Here is a 22815-nt window from a genome sequence, read left to right on the forward strand (position 1 = left end):
ATTCGGATATTGGTATAAGAAAGTGAAGATATTTAAGATGATGGAGGTCAAATAGAGCATATCTTCCAAAATATTAACTAAAATTCATCATGCCTGTCGCACTGGATCCTGTGTTCTACTTGATTGGAGATGAAGTATCAACAGCACAGTCTATAACTCTCGATTCCAAATGGAAGATTGAAGACGTCAAGCGCGCCGTGGGAGCTGCTTTCCACGTTGCTGCACCACTTGGTACGTGCTGCCAGTCACTATACATGAACTTGCGCTAACATGATCAGGTTTGACTTTCCACCTCGGGGAAAACGAACAAGAACTGCTCTCAGCAGGGGAAATCCTGAGTGCATCCTCCTCACGAACTACACCCATCGGTCTCCGTATCGATGGACAAGCAGTTCAGAGTCCCCAAGGTCCAGAGGGTCTCCCACTCGTGGGCAGCTTCTACGAGATCTTCCCGGATCATCTAGGCAACCACTATCGACTCTTCCGCAAATATGGCCATGTTATCAAGACTACCAACATGGGCAAGACGACATATCTGACAGATAGTCCCGAAGTGGCAGCCGTGGCCCTGACTGAGTCGGTCTACATGACCAAGAAGATCAACGAGAACCACCCTCTCTGGGGTGTCAAGGACAACACAGCAATCTTCATCGGAGATACCGAGACCGAGAATTGGCGCCTGGCTCACAAATTCTTGCCACCAGCAATGGGTCCCAAGGCAGTGCGCCATTACACCCCGTTAATGCAGGAGTGTGTACGCGGGTCCTTCACAGTCTTTGACGAACTTGATGCTCGCGGGGAGTCCTGGAACGCCTACCAGTACATGGTGAAGCTTGCATCGCAAACCATCGGAAAGTTCTCTCTAGGCACCGACTTTGAGCACTTCACCGATGTCGATGCCCCTTTGCACCCGATCGTAACCAACATCGCCAGTCTACTGTCTCTTAATAAGAAGATTACCGCCCGGGGTGAATGGTATCGCCACCTTCCCTTCGGCGATCCTGCCCGTCTCAAGCTTGTCCAGCACACAATCTACACCCTCCTCCAGGAGAAGATAGATCTAGTCAAGGGTTCAGGCATCGATGGCATGCCCATGAACCAAGCCGCAGTGGAAGCCTCATGCGTAGTAGACTACCTCCTCAACACCGTGGACGAATCCGGCCAAAAGTTCCCCGAGGGCCTGATCGTCGCAAACATGCTCATCGTCACAGGCGCCGGCTTCACAACTACCTCCGCCCTAATGTCATGGCTCCTTTACTGCCTGGTCACATACGAAGGCGCCCAAGACCGTCTATACGAGGAACTGCGTGAGCGCGGCGTCGCCAACACCGACAAGCCTGTCGATTGGACACCCGAGTTCGCCCACAGCCTGACCTTCCTCGACTGCTTCATCAAAGAGACTCAGCGTCTGCACAACGCCTCCTTCCAGCCCGGTCGCACGACGAAAACCGAGGTCGTGCTACCCGGTGGATACCGCCTGCCTCCTGACAGTGTCATCGTCCCCAACCTGTACTCTATCCACACCAACCCAGAAGTCTGGCGCGATCCTTTCCGCTTCGATCCCAATCGCTGGATTAGCGAAGAGACTAAGAACAAGCATCGTTGCGCTTACATTCCTTTCGCTACGGGTCCCCGTGGCTGTATTGGATTCAACTTTGCGTTGCTTGAGGTGAAAATCTTGCTGTCGGAGCTTGTCTCGCGCTATGAGTTCACTCGTGAGGGTCTTGAGGCTATCGAATACGATCCTGAGTTCCAGTTGATTCGGCCATTGAACTTCTACGTTCGCGCTAAGAAGAGGACTGCCACTGTTTAGAGCGTTGGAGGACTGTTATTTAGATTGGTCTGGCGTTGATATGGATTGAAATTTGTTCACTAGACTATTAGATATGGCAGGTAATGCTATGATAAAGGGATATACACTTTGAGCATTTGATATCTCGTGCCGTTGCGAAGGCTCCTCAAAATGAAACCCTAGAGCTAGGAATCATAATGTTTCCATCTGCAACCAGCACGCCAGTTCCGGAGATCGTGATGCTAACTGAATCTCCTTTATTCGGTTCGATGCTCAAATTCATCAGGCATCTCCTCCCAGTCTGTACACCCTGCACGACTTCGATCCGAGATACTCCATTCTCCACAGATATCAGGGCATTGTTCGCCCACAAGTAAGCAGCCAAAGGCCCAGCAGCCGAACCCGTAGCGGGGTCTTCCATTGACATCCCCGGACTGAAAAACCGGGCCTCAAATCTCGGAGTCTTTGATTCGGACTCATTTTCGGTGAAAACGTATACCCCACTGTTATAGCTTTCGGTACTAGCGAGCTCCTTTGAGATCCCGTCTTTGTCGGCAAAGCTGACATTTTTCAGGACATCAAGGCTTCGGATCGGAATTAAAAGATGACGAGCAGGTGAAGTGCTAACCACCATTGCCCGGTCGAGTATAACATCCGAGCACCTTAGTCCAATGTCACAGGCGTCGATCCCAAGAGATGTAGCAAGGGAATCATGGTTGGCATGTTGGTTCAAGAACTGAGGTTGACCCTGCCTCATCGAGACAACAAGATCTCCTAGCTTTGATCGCGACACTTCAACCGGTAGGATATTATCGCCTAGTTGTTGGAAATAGGTCTGACCGGATTCTCTATCTTGTGCGATGTCTCCCAAAAGCCCTGAATCTGCAATCCACCACCACGCACCGAGCGAATTGTGACCAGCTCCAAAAACCTCTACTCCGTTGGGCAGAAATGATCGCAGACGCCAGGTAGCTTTGGGGTCCGCTGGGGGACATATGAAGGTTGTTTCCGATAGATTGAATTGTCTTGCTAGTAGTTTCATCTGGGTCGAGGTGAGGGTGGTGGATGTGGTGTCTACCACTGCGAGGGGATTACCCTGGTAGGCAATGGATGAGAAGACATCGATGATATAGTAGCGGAGTTTGGACATTATGTGAGTTGTAAACAGGATAAACAAAATATGTAGAAATAAGTCAGACCCATCTAATAATTCAGCTGATGATACTCCATTATATATATTAGAAAGAACAAGGAGTCCCTCGTATTTCCCCTCGTATTCGTCACATTCTTCCGCCTTGGATCAACGCCCCCCCCCCCGGCTCATTCTACCTCGTATAGATCTCTCATTCACAGACTATTACTAGTCTCTCGCAAGGCCTTTAAAGCCCGAGAATACGGACCAAAGTACCTTACGTTAGTATCCGTATCCTGCCACACAGACTGCTGTTCCTCCCGCTCCAAAACAACAATCAACCGATTAACCAGCACATCAGCACGCGAATGCCGCGGACCGGATGCGACCAAGCTTTGAAGTGTGAGTGCACAACTAACAGCATTATGAACAAACGCCCATGATCGACACACCGTCGCCGCCAGACGGTGCATATCCAAGAAACTCTCAACAGCCTGAGCAGCGCACTCGATACATTCCACCTTGATGGATTCGACATCCACAGCCGGACTAGATTCTTCACTGGATACAGTCTCCAGGACCAGCCGGCAGAGACGACAGATTGTGTAGCAGAAGTGGATACTTAGTGCTAGACGCTCGAGGTGATCTTGCAGGCTGCGACAGTGGGCCTTGTCGCGGAGGAATGGGGAGGCGTCTTCGAATATAGCTGCCATCCGGCTTTTGAAGGATAGTGTTTCGCTGGGGGTTTCAGTGTTGTCTTGTCGTGCACGCTCGAGGAGGACTTGGCATATGGCGCAAACGCATTCTGCGAAGGACCGTCCTGGGCCTGCGTCTGGGTCGTGGGGTATGCTGCTGCTTAGCTTATTTATGTTTGGTGGGCGGTCGTAGGTGAATGAGAGGAAGGTATCTTGCCATAATAGCATCCACCTGTGGTTTTGAGTTAATGGGCTTATTGTGTCGAGATTGATGGATATTTAGTACGTACCATAGGCGTTTTCGCTGGAATTTTTCTACGGCGGAGCTTTGTCTGTCTGGGGCTATCTCTTCGTGTAGTCCGATACTCTGCGCAAGACGTATTGTTGATCCTATAACTAGTTAGTCCTGCCACATGATTCTGACTAAAATGAAGTACAGACCCATCAAAATCCAGGCACTGTTAGTGTCGAGATTGTTGCGCAGGCAATTCCCGATCAACGCCTTCGCCTGGATCTGGTTCATGTTGGTGTTGTTGAAAAAATTTGAGGCTCGGAGGCATTGAAAAGATGAGCATACTGATACAATTAGATCCAAACCTGAAGGAAGAGGGCTCGGATTGGACTCACTGAATACTTTACAGCGTAGATCACGCTCTTTGATGGGATCATTCGAGAACTGCACTCCACACGCAAGTACAGCAAAAAGAAGTGCAAGCCATGAGGAATCCACATCATCTAATCTTGAGGTCTCATTTTCGAGCAATATCACTGTGCGCCTGTTTAAGAACGCAAATAGCGAGGTATTGAATTGCTCGTAGGTCACCAGCGCTGGGTAAAAGGGGTGTACATTTGTTTGGTAGACTTGCCAATATCTGAGTCCATTTCAATCAGCACCATAATTCAAGTGAGCGTTGAGTATTTATGTGAGCCTGTCAATGGTAATCGTTCATTCGACGGTCGCGATACATACCGGATAATATCCGACTCGTCAGGTAAAGTCTCACAGATCTCACCAGCTCCGGGTTCTTGCTTCCACAGATTCGTGAACGGATACGTCCGCGGAACAAGCTGATCCAAGAGCGCTGCATCATTAAGCATTGGGTCGCTTCCGGCTTGGGCTTGTCGACATCCCAGAGCGACTGGTGGGTCCGAATGGCTTCCCAGAAAGATGGTAGCGCCGGTAGCGTCTTCGACAAAGTGCTTTCCAGGAGATTTGGCAAGCGTGGAACCTTTCCCCACAAATGGTGATCCTGCACCAGGCACTGGAGTGGCTTGGGCAATTGTGCTGGATCCAGCTTTTGCACGGGTCTGTCGAAGCTCTTCCTTGAGGGAAGATATCTGCTTATCCATCTTGTCAAGTCGACTGAGAATGAGGTCAATACCCGGGGCATAAGTGTTATTTCCTTGCATAGATATTGATTGAATTTCACCAGAAATACTGTCGCTTACGTTGTCAGTGGTTACGCTAAGCCATTCAAGGTATGATATATCAACGTTTGGTCGTGGCGTCCGAAGACACCGCAACGCAAGACAAGGAAGAGAACAGAAATCACGGGCAAAAGGTATTGGATCATACCTGCGAGTACTAGTTCCCTGTACTTCTTCATCCCCATCCTTATTCATAGAGAAAGGGCTACCATTCCCATCAGGAGCAGGCGGCTGATGCCCTGGTTTAGGAGGCAAGCAGCATAGCTCCGGGTGGTGACGCTGCACGCAACTAGAGCATGGCATATTACCGTCACAGCGGACTTTCCTATGACGGCAAGGAAAACATGACTTGATGCCGCGGATGCGGCGCTTGCGCTTAAGCAGTTCACTGACATGGTTTGTGTCATATGGATATGGGCTTTGGCTTGAGCCCTGGGCATTAGATGGGTCCATACGGACAGACTGCAAAATACGTCAAATGTTGACGAGAATTCAAAACGAGACTGTGTATAGTCGTGTTTTACACATGTATATCAATTGTTGTAGACTTGGTCGAGAACTCGTCGCGGGTGACATGCACGACATTTACTTCGTTCTGATTTGTCGAAAGGCCTTACCGCCATCTGGCTCCCCACCCGCCTTCCAAATTCGGAAGTCAGATATAGTTTGGCCATATTTTACCTTATTCTACCTTATTCTACCTTGTCTTACTTTAACTTCACTTTCACATACAAATTGTACAGCGGTTTGTATTTTATGACAACCAAGCAAGTCACCTACGAAGCAAACGGCAAAATACAGCTCACCAACAAGCATACGGCGTCTGGTTACCCTGACTCGCTAGCACAACGCTAAACCCAACCAATTGGTTCTAAATTTCATGCTATAATTCTCTTCCACCTTTACTCCGGTACATACGACCATAGGGTGTGGAAAATAGGGCTTCCCGTCCGCTCAGCCGTACTCAAGCCACACGCCGGTGAGTTAGTAGTTGGGTGGGTGACCACCAGCGAATCCTCACTGTTGTATGTTTTTGTTTTTTTGTTCCCTACCCCTTCCTACCTCTCGAGATCTTCCCTAATGTTCTTAAGAGACTGGGGGTTTCTTTCAGATTTGAGAACCCGAAGTTGTTTTGAAGAATGGATAGACCATTCTAGTTTCCTCAGTATATATAGTCTTGCCTCCTTTTCTGGATCCCATATGCGCCGTTTTGATAGAAGTCTGTAGGGCAAAGACATCAAATCTATTAACATTGTTTACCCATTATTTCAGTCAGTATATACAAGCAAGCCCAATCCGGCGGGCCACTCAGCCTACTCCAAATCCGCACACGATTTGGGATACTGCAGGCATGCTTTATCCGGCTGATGAGCCTCTCAGCATCCACCTCGAACACATAGTTCACCTCCCGGATACCCTGAGGCGCAAGTGCTTTCTGGTACACATGAATGTTTCCATAGTTGGGGCTGCCATACGATGTGTCCACATCCAGATACACTTGAAAATGTTAGCCAAAATCCATGACACTTTGGATCTTCCTTCCACATGACATACCTGAAGTCTGGTTGACAGAGATAGAAGGGTCGACCATCAAAGCGGCAGCTGTCTCATCCCAGAAGGGGAAAGACAGGTCGTAATACTTATAGAAGAGCTCGCTGTATGGGTTTGGAACCGAGTGAACCTCTTCCAAGAACTCCTTGGTTGGCATGACCTGGTTAGCAACATTGCCGGCGATCGTGATATTAGGAAAATCCGCGGTCAGAGCGATCTTAGAAGCTTCGGGGTCGATCATGAGATTGATCTAAATTGTAAGGAGTCAACACAAATCATGGGATTATTGAAAGGATACTAACGTCCGATGCGTGATTTGCCAGCATGACACTTCCAGTGGCCTGGAGCATGTTCAGATCGACATACCCACCCATGATCACAAGATCCTTGGCAAGCGACGCAAACTGCGGGTCCATACGCACAGCAAGCGCAACATTAGTCAAGGCGCCAGCCGAGTAAATGGATACCTGACCGGGATATTTGTGCACCATCTCGACCATGAAGTTAGCAGCCGAGGTGGAGTTTTCCGGTCGGCCCTTGGGGAAGCCTTCCTTGAAAGCCTCCTTGACGATACGGTTCGGATCGCCAGAGGTGGGATCATTGCCCTCAGCCTCCAGTGTCTTATTCTCGGGCGCGAAAGCGCCTTGCCAGGGCAGTTTGCCATGGATCATCTCCCATGCATGGAAGCGGTGCGGGGTGTTGATCAGCGGCCATGTGGCGCCCGGGTAGACTGGAATACAGCTGAGATTTCCGGCCTCTAGGGTTGCTACTGCGTGCAATGCGCCCTGTGGCTGCCAGCTGTTGGCGGTATCTAAAAATTCCGGTTAGTGAACAATTGCGCCAATGCAGTATACTATAGATACTCACCTGAGGCCAAGCCTAGGATTTCCACATCGCCATCAAGAGCAACCAAATAAGGTAGGAAGCCCACGGTATACCAATCATTGTCCATGACAGCATAGTGCTTATCCGCCCGCTCTAGCGCAAGTGAGCCCGTGACTAAAGTAAGCATTGAGCTGCAGAGCAGCGGAACCGAGGTTGACCAATGCATTGTAGAGGTACAAGGTAGTCTGGCTGGATTTTTTTTTAAAAAAACAGAGAGAGCATACAATTCAGTATGCAGAACAGAATCAATTGATAGAAAGAAACATCTCCTTCACCCACCGAAGCCTTTATACCTTTAGATTCCATTCACAAACTTCCCCATAGTCTCTCACCCCGTTGTAGTCATAGATCAACATGGGCCCCACCAATCTGGGGAAGCAGTGGCTATGGTTTCCCAAAATGGACGTAGTTCCTGGATCACCCCACACTTTCACTGCAGATTTGATGTCAGTCTAAGGCCGAGTGGGACCAGTTAAGTCCTAGCGCAGTTGGGTTAAGCTGTCCGGGGTCCCGATTCTTTCCCTCCCATGTCGGTAGATATTGTAGTCCGTGATCGGATAAGGTTTGAATAAAAGCATAATTGGTTCACTATTATTCATTTTTCCACCCTGGAATAGCATATGTATCGAGATGGTCCGATATAGTGTTGCTTCGCTGTTTATTCCGACTGGCTGATTTCCGATCACTGCGGATTGATCCGGGATTTCCCAAATACGAAGAATTGTTCATGTATCGAGTGTCTGGCTTCTTTTTTTTTACCACCGACAAATGGAATCAGAGAGTCGGAGAAATCGACACCCGGGACTGCAGATAACGGTATACTCTAGAATTCAAAAGGACGAGGTCCCTCTGACGGGTCACCTTGGCTCTCTGCTGAACTGTAGTCCGCCAAGAGAGAACTTGACATTGCTTTTAGACCGGTCTGGTTTTGGTCCTTCTCTTATTTGGAAGCTGCGGCCGACGAGTCATCCCAAGCTATGCCCAGGTACATTATTCGAGATTGAGTTACTGTGATAGCGCTATAACCCTCTCAATAGCCATAATCCTCGAGCGAAAGCATCTAGTCTCAACCCACTGCTTGGGTGCCGGCGTGGGTTTCCTGGGCGTGATGTTGAGGTGGACACTGCATCACCCCAGGCACACGACATACGGCTGAAAATAAAAATGAAAATAAACCCCGGATGTACGGTCGATGGCCGGAGACGGCCGGGGATTCGGGTCCGCCGTGGGGTTACTCCAACAGGGAGGGTCGAGCAGAAAGGCGAGCAGTGTGCGATGCCAGCCGCTTGGTCATTTCTATATTCTTCCAAGGTATGGAGTATGGATTAATAGAATCGTCTGGGGTGGGACACCTGAGGAGGGAACCGCTAAGCCCCTTCGGGCGGCTCATAGCCTACGAGACCCAGCTAACGTTTGAATATAGTTATGAGTTTATAAATGAGATCATAACGCATGAAAGCACAATATGATGATGTTGCGGAACCTACAGAGCGATGAGAAAGGGGGGGAAGATACAAGAAAAAGTCTACTTGTGGTCCCGAGCAGTGGCTAGGGCCTAATATATATACCGCTGCAGCCCCAATCGAGCATTGCGGTTGTTCTCAAGGTTGCTATGATCTTTTTGGCCGAGCGCCCGGTAAAATGGTATTACATAATCACTTAACAAGGGGACCTCGGGAAGCCTCGGCATAAAGGGTCCACTCCTCCCTAAAAAACATACGATAGATGAGATATAGCGATCCCACGCATCCCCGACAGACCACGGAGAGAGAGCTGAGTTTTAAGTTTTAAAGTGGATTGACTGACTTGTAAAAGCTAACTATATACTCCGTTTGCAAACTACATTTGTACGCATCCCAACAGTCTTTAACTTTGCGAAGCGTGTAATTAAGGTTGGCGTACTCCGTGCATAGGTACTAATCACCGTCAGACTAAGCCTTGTCGAAACTCGTTCATGCGCACGCGTCCAAAGAAACGGCTAATGAAACTTAAGTAGTCTGAGTTAAAAATAAACAAGCAATTAATTAATTGCGGTGAGATGGAGCGTGAAGTGATAGATTCGAAGAGATGAAAGATCTGCTTAACGTGGGTTCTAAACTAACCAAGTGTTTCCTGGATGCCGGAAGGTTATTAGTACAATTTATAGGGAGTGCTCCGTACGGAGCACGGAGTAGTTCATGCCTGCTACTCCGTAGTACCTAGGTAGACACGGAGATACCTGAGTAGTGTAATAAATAATGTTTTTTATGTTTTTACCAAGGTAATTTATACTTGCAAACAGTTAGCCGAGGTAAATCAAAAAAGTACTACAACATATGTACGGAGTACGATATACGCTTTGGAACGCCGATCTTCACGAGGTCCCACCGACAATTTTGGACTAGTTTCACTGTGGAACACTTCTTGTCGGCAACTCTACTATCTTTCTCGCACTCTGCGTGTGGACACATCGAAGCAAAATATTCGTACCCTCTTCTTCTGGTGCTTTTGTACACGCGTAAACTTCCTATCACTTACCCAATTGGTAATAATATATTTACATATCAAATGTACATATGTAGTTAGCAGGTGGTATACTCTAGTATGTATTTATCCGGTCCCACTATATATTACAGAAAATAGGGTTAATAATTATAATTCTAGGTAAGTTTATCCACACGAAACGTTAGAAAATCTCCACTTGATAACAACCTTGGAAACCTTGGAAGCTCGGGACGGACAAACCCCATTTTTCAAGGTTGTCTTCCCATAAATTTTGAAACTTCACACGTTCCGAGACTAGTAGTGGCAATGAAATTAGGTTTTGACACATACTGTGAATATAGTTCTTGATAAACATCCTGACTGATCTCCTTATAGTCTCGTAAATTCCCCATGAACACCAAAGCACCTGCACTAATAACAAGACTTGTCTTACGATACGGAGTTATACATATTATATTATGGGTGTATGTGCGCTTGTATTCTCCTACGTATTCCTTATTCAGACGGCCGAGCAAAACCATGTTAATTCTCTAGGGCTATGTACCTTCATGGAAGGATGCCGTACGCGATGTAAGTACAATTTCCATTAGGAACATACATTAGCTAGGATCCACCAACACTCGTAGGTGTTTTATCTAAGAAAGGCTATACTCTTTCACCAACTTCTCCGCACAAATTGCACCGGTGACGTACGCAACAGCCTGGACATGGGCATTCACTAACACCGGCACAACCGACATATCCGCCACACGCAGGTTCTCAATACCTGTCAACCTGAAATCCGGATCAACAACCGCATCTACGTCGCCTGTCCTACCCATCTTCACCGTCCCTGTCATGTGCCAGCTCGACGAGATGTTCTGCCGCCAGTACTCGAGCAGATCCTCGTCTGACTCGCCCTTGGGCATTGCCAGCTCGGCCACATTGTCCTTTGTGTAGGATTCGTGCTTTGCGACACGGAACGAGTCACGCAACGCCTCTATCGCGAGTCGGCGGTCAAAGGGGTGGGCCAGGAACTTGGGGTTGAAAGAGAGCGGGCAGTCAGGATCTGACGATTGCAATGTGACTTCTCCGCGAGTCTGCGCGTTGAACAAGAAGACGAGGAGACAGGAGTAGTTTAGCGCCTCGTTCGGAAAGTCCGGGATAACCCAGTGAACGGGGAAATGGGTGAGGATCTCGTAGTGCGGCACGGTCTCCTGCAGAAGGTACTTCTGTTCGTCTTCTGGGAGGGCCTTGAATTCTGGCGAGGAAGTGAGCTGCTCGGTCAGCTTGAACCAGCCGATGCCCAACTCGCAGGCAAATTTCGCCCAAGGGCCTGTCCCGTCTTCTTCCCACTGCTTCTGCGCAGCTTCCATCGCAGCTTTGTCACCATAAAAGGCTTTTCGGTCCGTGCTGGTTTCTGTGCGAGTGTTCACCATCGGCACGAAGCAGTGGTCGCGGAGCCCCTGGCCAATTGCGGGTACATCGTGGACGACGGGGATTTCGTATTGCTGGAGTTGGGCGGCAGGGCCGATGCCCGAGTGCATCAGAATGCGAGGGTCGTTTAGTGAGCCGGCGGATAGGACGACTTCCTTTGTGGCGTAGTCTGTTCAACGCTGTTAGTGTCTGGGTAACTCGCAGCAGGGATAGGTCTCGTCTTCACATTTATTCCCGTTCGACTCAACGCCCACAGCCTTTTTCCCCTCCAGGAGGACACGCTGCACAGGAGCCCCAGTGACAATAGTTAAATTATCCAGCTTCTCCTTAACCAGATCCCCGGCTGTCGAACGCAACCCTTTATGCGCCGAGCTGATCAGAACCGACATTCCGATCGGATTTCCCGAATTGTGATCTGGGTTCGATGGAAACCCAGCCTGCTCGAAGACATCCAGGAGGTCCGTTAAATCCCGCTCCCACTCCCGCGCAAAGCCCACATGCAACGGTCCCTCACTTCCATGGTTCTCCATCTTGGGATCCGCGTACTTTCTATCTATGCCCTCGGGAATCTCGCCATGGAATGTTTCCAGAGCCTTAAACTTTTGCTGAACACCTCCCCACGCGAAAGTCTCATCGCCCACAATTCTCGCCCACTCCTGGTAGTCATCGCGGGCACCGACACTGTACACGCCGAAATTGATGGAGCTCGACCCGCCCATGCACCGGCCGCGACTGTAGTCGATCTCACGATTGTTGCAGTCCGTCTGCGGTGTAGTCTTGAATCCCCAGTTCATTGACTGGTCCTGGAAGGTGAGCCATCGCTGGCCGTCGACGCGAAGGTTGCGATCTTCCTTGTTGTCGCCTGCTTCGAGGAGGAGGACGCGGGGTTTTGCGGTCGAATTGGCAAGGCCGGCGGCGAGGGCGCAGCCAGACGGCCCACCTGCGAGATGTGTTAGGGGTAGGGGGCCAACGAAACCAAGGCCGAATGAAGATCACTCACTCCCTACAATGATAAAGTCAAAAGTTGACATCGCGCGGGGAATGACTTGTTGAGAGGTGTGGATGTCGGATAGGAGCGAACCTTGAAAACCACCAAAAATACGAGCACCAATAAATAAATAAAGAATTTTGAGCCCGAAATTAGTTATTGGGAGGAGAGGAAGTATAAATATTTCCACCGGAGAACAGCGGAGAAAGCAATAGGGGGAGGGTCTCTATTCCCAATGTGCTAATGTGCTAATTTAAGGAATTTTGGAAGCCGTACGGAGTACAACGTGCTGAACAGGCTGCTCCATGAATTGGCCAATGGTAAGTTGGCTCGTACCACATCCCCACGCCTGTAACGGTTTTCCAACGAGTTGCGAAATATGACCCGTGGGTCTGGGTATGCTTCCCGTGTCGGACACACGGATCGCCGGACCCGCACCAATTACAGGGATGTGCCCCTCTTGGGCGGGACGGAGGTGGTGGAGCGGGTGGAGCGGGTGGAATTGACGCAAATTGACATGGATGATCTTCCAGGGGCTGATGATTCGCAATAGGTAATTGGCCTGACAGACTAGTCAGCTACCCGTATAACATTACGGAGTACATGGTAAATCTCTATGTCCTAGGCGCTCCCAGTGGGCCGGTCTGGCTGGAGCCTTTCTTTTTAATGCCCTCTAACTCCCGCCCTTCTGTCGTTTCGTCCTCTACTTTGCCGACTATTTTGCAAGAATGCCCGCTAACGTGGAGGCGTGGACTCTGTTGTCCTTGGCTCTGGTCACAATTATAGTGCGTATTGGGGTACGATGGAAGCTCGTTGGGCCGGCCAATTTTCAACTTGATGATTATCTCATGCCATTGGCGGGAGTATGTTGTTTCGCCTGTCCTACAAACACCATCGGAATAAGGTATAATTAACATGATGCCTTCTGACAGATCTTCTTCATACTGGAAACAGTAGCGGCGTACCTTGTCGGTGCCAAATTCCAGGGCCTGACTAACAGCTATATGACGCCTGAGCAGCGAGCAACTCTCGACCCCAATTCGACTGAATGGTCCCATCGTGTTGCTGGATCAAAGATCCAGGTCATTGGATGGTCATTATACGTGGCTATTCTCTGGCTGGTCAAATTCAGCTTGGCAGTCTTCTACTCTCGATTGACGTGCGCTTCACATACCACCTTGGATATAATGAACCAATGCGCTAAATATATCACAGGACTGGCCTACAGCATCTCCCCACCCGAGTTCGGCTGGCATATATTATTCTAGGTGTGACTTATCTCGCAACAGCGTTGTCCCTCCTGCTATCATGCCAGCCCTTCCATGCGTTTTGGCAGATTAACCCTGACCCTGGCAGTAAGTTATGCAATCATCAGATATAATAGTCTTATTATCTTACTATATTTGTACAGATTTCTGTCAACCTACCCATTCCCGGATTTATGTTTTCGTCTCCGTGGTACTCAACATTGTCACGGACATGTACCTTCTCTCAATCCCGCTTCCCCTACTCTGGACTGTCAACCTCAACCTAAAACGAAAGATCCCTCTCATGGTTCTATTTTCCGGCGCTACATTCGTCATGATAGCGGGAATCATCCGGGCTGCCACGATTATGAAGGTATGTCCCATGCAATAATAATATACCTATACAGAAACACACGCCTATTACGTGCCGTATATCTGACACATAATATAGAACAGCCCCGATGGTGCGGAGTCTGGCTCGAAATGGGCCTGTCGGGAGACTTTTGTCTCAATCGTTGTCTCCAACCTGCCCATCATCCAACCACTTATCCGCAAAGGTTTCAGGAAGATCGGTCTCACCCACGTCTTCAGTTCCTCGGGGAAAACATCAGGACAGCCATACCAGCTCTCCAGCCGAGGTTTAAAGTCCTTTACCAATCGCGGCGAAGGAGATACCAAGAAGAGCAAGACGAACGCGGCTGCGCCGACGCATATGCAGACTTCCGCATGGGGCAGCGATGAGCATATCCTCGCTCAGAACGAGCCGTCGTCGAAGGATATTACTGTGGTCTCAGAGACCGTTGTGCAGAGTGAGCCATGGACATTCCAGGAAGGGTCTGGGGTGGGTAGCTCGACAACGCCCCGAAGGAGTGGAATAGTCGGCTGTCTCAACGATGACAGCCATATACATTTTATAATCAGTTGCGTTAGACCTTTTGAGCACTAAGGGTTTTATGGGCCAAGGAGTATATAAATAAATTATGGGATGAATCCTTGGATATTGGATAGTATCTGAAAAGTTTGGCTTTGAGGAGGGTTCTCCTTCTCTTTCTTGTTAGTTTTCTTGTAGAGGTGGACACTGTTTTTTTTTCCCCCTCTACAGAACTGGGTATCCACACTATTTCTTAAGGTTTTCTCAGCTATAGTACTATCAAGTCTCTGTATAAACTTCCGTAAAAGCATAAAACATACAATAGCATCCATAGATGTCTAAGGTGGTGGCCACCCAGCGCTCACGTTTAGGGAGCGTGGGCGGCTCGCGGCTCTATTCAGCAACCACCCCTCCTCCGGGATATTCCAGACGCATATTCACCCACCTAAAATATTACTCACATAAATACTAGCCCAAGTAGCAAAAGGTGCAATTTCCTATTATGAAGCGAAAAAGCTTTATGATCTTTTTCCCTTCTCGGACCATCTCTCCTAGCTCACATCTGTTAAGTAGAATATCTTCCGATGTCGTAAAGCAACAATATTGTAAAGCCCATGAACGCAATTCTCTTACTGAGCCACCATTTCCATTTCCTAAGCAAGTGAAACTCTTCATATTCAGACCCCCAAAACGATGCAGATACCATTCGAACACACAGAGGGCAGTCAAGACAGCGACCCAGGCGGCGATGCTTGGCATAGAGCTCTTCTTTCTCCTTTGATGTGAAATCAAATCCTCGGGCTTTAGAGCAGCATCCACAGTCAAAGGTACAATGACCAACTCCTAATTTCCGTGCAGAATTCATATGTGTGCTCCGGTTTTCACAGCACTGACATTCACGGCCACAGCAACCCCCCCCCGTTCTGCGCAACTTCGACGGAGTGTATCACCAAGATACCATCTTCGGTTTGATCGACACTCCATAAACCCTCGTAGAACAGGGCCTTTTAATCGGTCCATGAGTTCCAACCGGCCATGTTCGGATATACAATAGCTTTTTCTTAGACCTTCTAATTGTGGTTGGAGAACTTGTAGCCTTTCGTGTTCCCGCAATGTAATCTCTTTTCCTGCCAAATCTTGGACCTGTTCACGGAGATACTCCTCAAGTTGAGTTATGCGTCGAAGCTTTGAATCGTACTCCAAGAGGCTGGACATCAATTCTGTTGCGGGATATCCATCAAATTCGGTGGTCCAGGATCTAAAGTCTTGTAGAGACTCAGTATCACCAGACCACAAAATCGCCTTCTCTAATATCAGGTAAATAGTTTCCATCTTCTCACTCATGTGGTCTGCTGATATCTTGATGGTCTGAAATCTTGAAAATTTGAAAGACATGCGCGGCGTCGAAAAGTCTATATATTTATCTAATGTCGTCATTATACTTCATGACTTTGCGGCATTCAGGCATTATCCACGCATTTAGCACTTGCAAAATTATGTTAGTGTTTACTAGAAGTGGATCGAGTGATGAATTATTATTTTGATACACAAGCAGCCCGTACTATCCCCGAACTTCCATCACTGCTCCACAAAATCCGTCGCATGTTCCTTATACAAAGTACTAGAATCCAAGATCTCTCCAGTAGAAGACCTCACAAAGTCGACCTGCAAATGCTGCTCGTCCAAAAATCTAATGGTACTGTAGCTGTAGTCCTCATCATACGCAAACTCCGTATAATCGGGCTGACTGCCAACAGAGCTCAAACCCTCAATATTACCGGCACCCCCAGCAACAATATACATGGGAGCCTTGGGATCCTTCATACCGTTGGGGTCGGCGGTACCATTAACAACAGGCGAGAACCGCTGCGAATTGTGCACATGACCAAAGACACCGAGATCAACGCCATACTGGTAAAACAGGCCCTCAAACGCCTCTTGGCAGGGACCGCAGACGTTCGACGATTTACCAGTTGAGTACCACGGTCTGTGTCCGGCGACAATTACCCAGGGGGTGACACTCCGATCGACGGAAGCGAGATCAGCCTTGAGGAAGTCGATCTGTTGGGTGGCAGTGCCAAATGGCCCGCCATTCAGCTTGGCAGAACCATCGGGCCCACTTGGTGCGTCAGGGAAATCTGTTTCAGTGTCGATCATTACGACGTGGGCCATGCCGTATTCGAAGGAATACCAAAAGGGCGGCAATGAAAGGCTGCGGGCCTTTCGGGCCAGGGCTTGGGCGTTCGTGTTGGACGACGAGGAAACAAAAGACTGCGGCATGGTTTTCTCGTATCGGTGCATGAACTCCGTGAAGTTGTTTTGACCTTTGGGGCAGAGGTTGTTCAAGTACGGAATCTCGGAGCAGTCTGCTTCGTGGTTTCCCGGGCTGGCCATGTAGAGCTTGCGACCTGCGATTGGTGCGAGTTGGTCGTAGAATTGTTCGATAATGGACTCGTAGGCTTCTTTGCCCTCAAACAGGTTTGAGAATTTGAGATACCAGTCATCGGCGTAAGCGAAGTCACCTGGGTGGATGATAAGCTCGTAGTCGTCTACTGATTTCGCGAGGCGACCGATTGTGGTATGGTTTAGTTCTGGCTCGACGACTGGGATGGAGTCCTTTTTGGCGCTTTTGCTTGTGTAGCCGTCCTTGCCGTAGACACCCAGATCAATGACCACGTCCATGCTGAAGGCAGTTTTATCACCAGGTGTGCGAGGGCTAAGGAAATGGCCAACGGTCGAGTTGGTGGAGTCGATCTTATAGTAGTAGGTTGTCGCCGGGGTCAGGCCTGTTAGGACGGCGACATTGGACCACGTCCGGGAGGGGTCGTAGGTGGTCGACGAGGATGAGCAAGCTTTGGTGTTCAGGTTGCTTTCTGACAAGCCATAATGCACGCAACTCTGTTCCAGTTGCGTATAGGTGTTCCAACCAACAGACACAGCTAGAGACGAACAAGTTAGTCCTGATTCAGATTCACACTATCTCTAGCAGAGTTCATACCATCAGGTCCATATACTGACAATCGCTGCTGGAATGGTGTAGTCAAGTCCTTCGGGATCTCAGGATATTGATAACCAGCAAAGGCACAACCAGCCACAAAGGGCAGCAATTTGAGCGACGAAATTCCCCCCATGATCAAATAATGTAATTGATGCACAGAATCTCCTATGTCACAAAGGCTCCATGATTCACCTCTATATATAATTTCTTTTCTCGGCGCAGGTACCGTAAGCATAAAATAGTCCCGCACGATGAAATGCAATCAGGGCCAATCATGCCCGAAATGCAAGGCACGTCGCTCGGTCTGCAGATTCGGTCTCATGCATTGTTACCTTAATCCACGACGGTCATTTGGCATAAAGATTCAGTACCGTATTTTAGGATTAGTGTAGAGACAATAGAGAGCGAAAAATTCGGAGATGAACCAACTTTCGGCGACGGGTGGTTGAGATGTCGGAGGAAATATATTGGCCGAGCTGGTTTAGTGTGCACGTGTAGAAACAGAATGGATCGGTTGGTTTTCGGGGAGACAGTTGTCCCATAAGATCCATAAGATGTTTAATTTGGGCATGTGATTGCTGATTTATGAACTTCTAATGATTGGAAGTACCTGGGCATATTTCTTTGAGATTAAAAATACAATGTAGATGCACGTGTTTCCTATTGCAAAGAGTAAGAAACAAGAAGAGGAAGAAACTGACGATGATCACTGGTGGTTATATACCGAAATTCGACCGGAAGTTAGACTGAAAGGCGACAGTAATCTAATTTTTATACATGTGCACTCTCTAATACCTAGGTAGTCGCTGAATATTGCTAAGGCTTGTCAAACCTCTATTTTGTAACTCTATTCCACATGGCACTTGGCTGGATGCATAGAATGCGGGATCTCAACTCAATCCCCGGCCGTATATATACCTGCCTGGGGTGCTCCCCAATAAAGGCCCACCGTAGATCATAGATTGTTCTCTGGGTTATCAGGTCTGTCTATCAAGAAGAGACTGACAAGAGAAAAACTTCACATCCCAACACGTTTGTCACGTGCAGTGCATTATGTGGCCTGACAGGTCAGGCAACAACACTGACAGTGTCACGTGGCCCAAACGCGCCAGAGAGGTCTAGTCTCAGACTAGGAGGTCCTAGGAATCCCAAACAAATGAACTCTGGAGAGTTGATCTCACAGAAGAAAGGAACGCATCTTGCGGACCTGGATCAGGCTGTCTATTCCGACTGAATACTCGATTCAAGAGCTGACATTCCCTGTGCAACTGAACAAGCACGTCCCATAGATCCAAGGAAAGCGAACCCAATTCTCTGCCCTCCATCCTTTGTCAGATATCCAGTTACTCCGTACGGAGTACCGTCTCAAGAGTTCGAAAGGCTGGACGAGTTCAGCCTCTGTCCAGTCTTCGCCAAGAAAGCCAGACCGGGATGTTGGGTGAAGGGGGTAGGGTTCCTTGGCGAAGACCCCGGGCCCCGGCTCCAGGGGTAGTGGCTGGCTAGCTATTTTTATGCTTGCAAAACTGCCGTACGCCAAGGATGAAAGGCAACTTCCTTTTTGGGTCAGCTGGGCTCATTTACCTTATTAGATCTCTGGTCTATTTGCGGTTGCTTTGGGTGGACCGTTTGATACTGTCGGTGCCAGTTTATGTGACTATTGACGGCACCAAAAGCCGAGATGATTCATATGCCGATCTCTGTCACCAATTGCTGGAAACATCCATTGTGGGTATTGTGGCTGCAGAAAGAGATTGCTCGGCAATTATTCCCGGTCATTACCATTGCTCGGTACTCCATACATACGAAGTAATCTGGAGTGGCCCCTGGGGAATTCCCGCCCCCCCCACGTTGCTTTTTCCCAATGCAATTCCCCCACACTCCAACGCAACTCCCCCACGCAAATCTGCGCTGACCCATAACCAGAAACTGCGGGGGTTCTAACCCCAGACGTGGAAACAAGATCTTACAGTTGTCGCCGATAGGAATTTTCAACGCCAGGTACGGGGTACACCATATGCATTCTTCCCATCTCCACACGATACACATCTATTTATCGAAAAACATGCTCATATTCTGATATCTTTGAATATCCCAGTGGACACACAATTCTAATATGTCCCAAAGCCACGGATGAACCCGGGAACGAGGTCGAGCTAGGAATGACATCGTCGGCTCTGGTAGTGTAACCTTTTCGGCATCAGGTCTCGGAGATTGTCCGACAGCTTGAAATCCTGCCGAATTTTTTCTCTTCCCTATTTTCTTTCATAATGACGATTATTTGCCCATGATCAGGATAAGCACGAGGAATTGGTCAACCCTGCAATCTGTCGAATCACTTTATGCGGGGGATAGTGCTTCGCAGGAAACAAACTACACAATCAAGCAGAGTCTCTCCAGGACTTGGTCCCGATCTTGCGCTGATCGAACTTCTCCGCAAATTTTATTCCACCAATTGTGATTGTGCCCGACTTCGACTGCTGATCACCACCTTCCCACGCGGGGACTCTATATTGTGGTGGTTATCCTATTTATTGATACTGTTAAATAATTATTCTTCAAACCCCCTTTCACTGGTTACACACAAGTGAATATTGGTCTTGAGTGAGAAACTCTGCACTTCAGCATGGAGGCCAAGAAAGAAACCCTCCCAGAGGTACTAGAGCCGCACAGCGTATATGACGTCCAGCATATAGAGGAGAACCTCAAGGTATCGGTGGCAGGCAAAATCAACCAAGGAGAAAATAGTGAACTATATCTTGAAGCAATTCAAAGATATCCTAACGATGAGGCCATCGATAAAGACGCAGAAAAGAGGTTGAAGCGCAAGCTTGATATACACCTCATTCCCCTTCTTGGAATATGCTACTTCTTTTATGTATGCTGGTCATCTCAATCTCCCTCTTTTAGGCCACAGCTAACACCGTCTGTCTCTAATAGTATGTCGACAAGACGACACTTTCTTACGCAGCAATCTTCGGTATCAAAGAAGACCTCAACCTAGTCGGTACGGAATACTCGTGGCTGTCAAGTATCTTCTATTTTGGATGGTTAGTGTGGGCAATCCCGTCTAACCTGCTCATGCAACGGAGCCGCCGGATGGCTTGGTATCTCGCCTTCAACATCTTCATGTGGGGTGTGCTTCTCATGTGCCAGGCTGCATCGCAGAACTTCAGCGCGCTTGCGGCACTTCGAGTCCTTTCTGGCGCGTTTGAGGCAATTGCCGACCCAGCGTTTATGGTCGTCGTCTCCACATACTATACCCGTGCCGAGCAACCTTGGCGTATCTCCGCATACTATTTATGGAATGGCATCGGTGTTGCCGGCGGCGGTCTTATTGGTATGTTTTCATTCGGAGTTTTACCAAATTGGGTAGCAGTCACTTATTGTCGGGTTTAGGCTATGGAATCGGCAATATAAAAGGTGCTCTTCAATCCTGGCGCTACGAGTTTCTCATCATTGGTGCTGTTTGCTCCGCCTGGGGAATTGCACTGGCTCTACTGTTGCCTAACTCACCAGCAACCTTTTGGGGCTTCAATCGCGATGAGAAGCTCATGATGATTGCGCGACTGCGGTCTAATCAGACCGGTATTGAGGGACAGAAAATTAAATGGGATCAAGTCAAAGAAGCGTATCTCGATTACAAGACTTGGTTATTTACTATCCTGGGCTTTCTTGCCAACATTCCAAACGGTGGAATATCCAACTTCTCCACTTTAGTCATTCAAGGCCTCGGGTTCGATGCACTTAATACGGCACTGCTTGGTATACCTCAAGGAGTAATCGTGGTTATTTGGATTGTGCTTGGAGGATATGCGAACGAACACATGCCGAAGAATAGCCGTACCCTGGTCTGCGCACTGTTCATGGTCCCGACTATTGCGGGTGCCCTCGGTTTCTTACTTGCCCCCGACAATGCATACGTCGGCCGACTGATCTGCTTGTAAGTATTTCTAACTAGTGCTTGTGATTAAGCAGTGACTAATTGACACCCCAAAATCTAGCTATCTCACTGGCTCATATCAAGCCTCCTTCGTGATATCTCTTTCCCTTATTACCTCCAACACTGGTGGACAGTCCAAGAAAATGATCGTATCCGGTATGATCTGGTTTGGAGCATGCGTCGGTAACATTGCTGGCCCCTTCTTTTACAAGTCTGAGCAAGCGCCGGGATACCCCTGGGAATTGGCTCTCTGCTGGTTGCCAACTGCCTTGAGCTCGCCCTTTTCTTCGTGCTTCGCTATGCCTTTATCTGGGAGAACCGACGAAAGGAGAAGATGCGCGATGAATTGCGGGAGAGAGGGGGCGAGGACGAGCTCATGGCCGATTCTACGGCCTTCGCTGATTTGACTGATGCACAGAACCCGAATTTTGAGTACGTATACTGAGGGGGGAATGTCGCGGTGCGACTGTGCATTTTCATACGATGGCTGCAGGGCTAGGTCCGAGTGCTGAGGCGGACAATTTGATTACATGGGATAGATACATCGATAGATCCGTTTCATCGGCGTGTAAGTACCCGGAATGTTGCGTGCGAAAGAGCACAGCGGGCAGGGTCAAATGCCTGATGTTTTAAGAGTTGATGTCTAAATCATGCCTGATCGTAGACTAGCAGAAATTGGATACCTGAATTACTGTTGTCAGACTTCTTAGTTTAGGACTTAGCTTCCTCGACAACTCTCTCAACACTGTCATTCATACGTACATTCCACTATACACTTTAGGCTCTCTTCAACAACTATAGTAGGTATAACAACCCGCTATATTATGAATACGTAAGATAGGAAGAATATAGGACACCAGTAAAGACACCAGAAAAGACAAGACAACTATAGGAGCGTGGTCGTACTCTTTGAAATGCAGGTAAGTAGACGGAGCTATTCCTACTATACAAATCCTCCGTATCTGGACCAGTGTGAAAAGCGTGCCAGAATCACACATTATTCAGACATTAACACTAAAATGTTCAGGCATTTGACCCTGGCCGCTCTGCACCTTCGCAACCCAGAATGTTCAGAAACCCCGCTGTCACATCAAAAAAGCCCCAATTAACCGATTGATTACAAGATTAATTTTATCGGAGCACATGCAGAGAACAAGAGTATCCCCGTCCAAGTACCTCTTAGTCCTGACGGCATTGAGCGGGTATTTCCCAGCCGGTGCACAGATGGTGAAGGGCTCAACCTACCCCCGAACTCGGATCCAGAGCTTGCCAGCCAGCATTGGGTTCTTCCTCGCAATCATGGATTGTGCCACATGGGGCAAAGCAAGCTGGTGTAATGTGCACGTCGCCAATGGTATTCATTGGAAGCGCAACGATTGTCAAATCTA

General features: G+C 48.5%; 9 protein-coding genes across 9 annotated transcripts; 3 read left to right on the plus strand and 6 right to left on the minus strand.

Annotated features, from left to right (window-relative positions):
* Positions 1 to 89: 89 nt before the first annotated feature.
* N7519_003893 (cytochrome P450) lies at positions 90 to 1813 on the plus strand (the record flags this gene model as incomplete). Its single annotated transcript, XM_057290669.1, has 2 exons — positions 90 to 231; positions 279 to 1813. 2 exons carry the CDS (start codon positions 90 to 92, stop codon positions 1811 to 1813), a joined length of 1677 nt encoding a protein of 558 aa, XP_057151871.1.
* Positions 1814 to 1958: 145 nt separating this feature from the next.
* Positions 1959 to 2942, minus strand: N7519_003894 (PhzF family phenazine biosynthesis protein; the record flags this gene model as incomplete). The annotated part of the gene is made up of 1 exon (XM_057290670.1): positions 1959 to 2942. The coding sequence occupies one exon, from the start codon at positions 2940 to 2942 to the stop codon at positions 1959 to 1961; it is 984 nt and encodes a 327-aa protein (XP_057151872.1).
* Positions 2943 to 3139: 197 nt separating this feature from the next.
* On the minus strand, positions 3140 to 5500 carry N7519_003895 (Zn(II)2Cys6 transcription factor; the record flags this gene model as incomplete). The annotated part of the gene is made up of 6 exons (XM_057290671.1): positions 3140 to 3851; positions 3910 to 4009; positions 4061 to 4195; positions 4247 to 4491; positions 4590 to 5063; positions 5196 to 5500. The coding sequence occupies 6 exons, from the start codon at positions 5498 to 5500 to the stop codon at positions 3140 to 3142; spliced, it is 1971 nt and encodes a 656-aa protein (XP_057151873.1).
* A 793-nt stretch (positions 5501 to 6293) lies between these two features.
* Positions 6294 to 7649, minus strand: N7519_003896 (uncharacterized protein; the record flags this gene model as incomplete). Its single annotated transcript, XM_057290672.1, has 4 exons — positions 6294 to 6544; positions 6602 to 6848; positions 6901 to 7409; positions 7466 to 7649. 4 exons carry the CDS (start codon positions 7647 to 7649, stop codon positions 6294 to 6296), a joined length of 1191 nt encoding a protein of 396 aa, XP_057151874.1.
* Positions 7650 to 10602: 2953 nt separating this feature from the next.
* N7519_003897 (GMC family oxidoreductase) lies at positions 10603 to 12414 on the minus strand (the record flags this gene model as incomplete). Its single annotated transcript, XM_057290673.1, has 3 exons — positions 10603 to 11552; positions 11610 to 12323; positions 12384 to 12414. The coding sequence occupies 3 exons, from the start codon at positions 12412 to 12414 to the stop codon at positions 10603 to 10605; spliced, it is 1695 nt and encodes a 564-aa protein (XP_057151875.1).
* A 685-nt stretch (positions 12415 to 13099) lies between these two features.
* N7519_003898 (uncharacterized protein) lies at positions 13100 to 14564 on the plus strand (the record flags this gene model as incomplete). The annotated part of the gene is made up of 5 exons (XM_057290674.1): positions 13100 to 13234; positions 13304 to 13530; positions 13587 to 13726; positions 13783 to 13991; positions 14070 to 14564. 5 exons carry the CDS (start codon positions 13100 to 13102, stop codon positions 14562 to 14564), a joined length of 1206 nt encoding a protein of 401 aa, XP_057151876.1.
* A 481-nt stretch (positions 14565 to 15045) lies between these two features.
* N7519_003899 (uncharacterized protein) lies at positions 15046 to 15833 on the minus strand (the record flags this gene model as incomplete). The annotated part of the gene is made up of 3 exons (XM_057290675.1): positions 15046 to 15051; positions 15123 to 15332; positions 15384 to 15833. The coding sequence occupies 3 exons, from the start codon at positions 15831 to 15833 to the stop codon at positions 15046 to 15048; spliced, it is 666 nt and encodes a 221-aa protein (XP_057151877.1).
* A 234-nt stretch (positions 15834 to 16067) lies between these two features.
* N7519_003900 (purple acid phosphatase family protein) lies at positions 16068 to 17620 on the minus strand (the record flags this gene model as incomplete). The annotated part of the gene is made up of 2 exons (XM_057290676.1): positions 16068 to 17428; positions 17488 to 17620. 2 exons carry the CDS (start codon positions 17618 to 17620, stop codon positions 16068 to 16070), a joined length of 1494 nt encoding a protein of 497 aa, XP_057151878.1.
* Positions 17621 to 20110: 2490 nt separating this feature from the next.
* On the plus strand, positions 20111 to 21872 carry N7519_003901 (uncharacterized protein; the record flags this gene model as incomplete). The annotated part of the gene is made up of 5 exons (XM_057290677.1): positions 20111 to 20362; positions 20425 to 20824; positions 20884 to 21427; positions 21489 to 21583; positions 21646 to 21872. 5 exons carry the CDS (start codon positions 20111 to 20113, stop codon positions 21870 to 21872), a joined length of 1518 nt encoding a protein of 505 aa, XP_057151879.1.
* Positions 21873 to 22815: the final 943 nt, after the last annotated feature.

Source organism: Penicillium mononematosum (assembly GCF_028829835.1).
Source record: "Penicillium mononematosum strain IBT 11891 chromosome Unknown utg000002l:1.0-8112719.0:1.0-8118358.0, whole genome shotgun sequence".
In the NCBI taxonomy this organism is placed as follows: domain Eukaryota; kingdom Fungi; phylum Ascomycota; class Eurotiomycetes; order Eurotiales; family Aspergillaceae; genus Penicillium; species Penicillium mononematosum.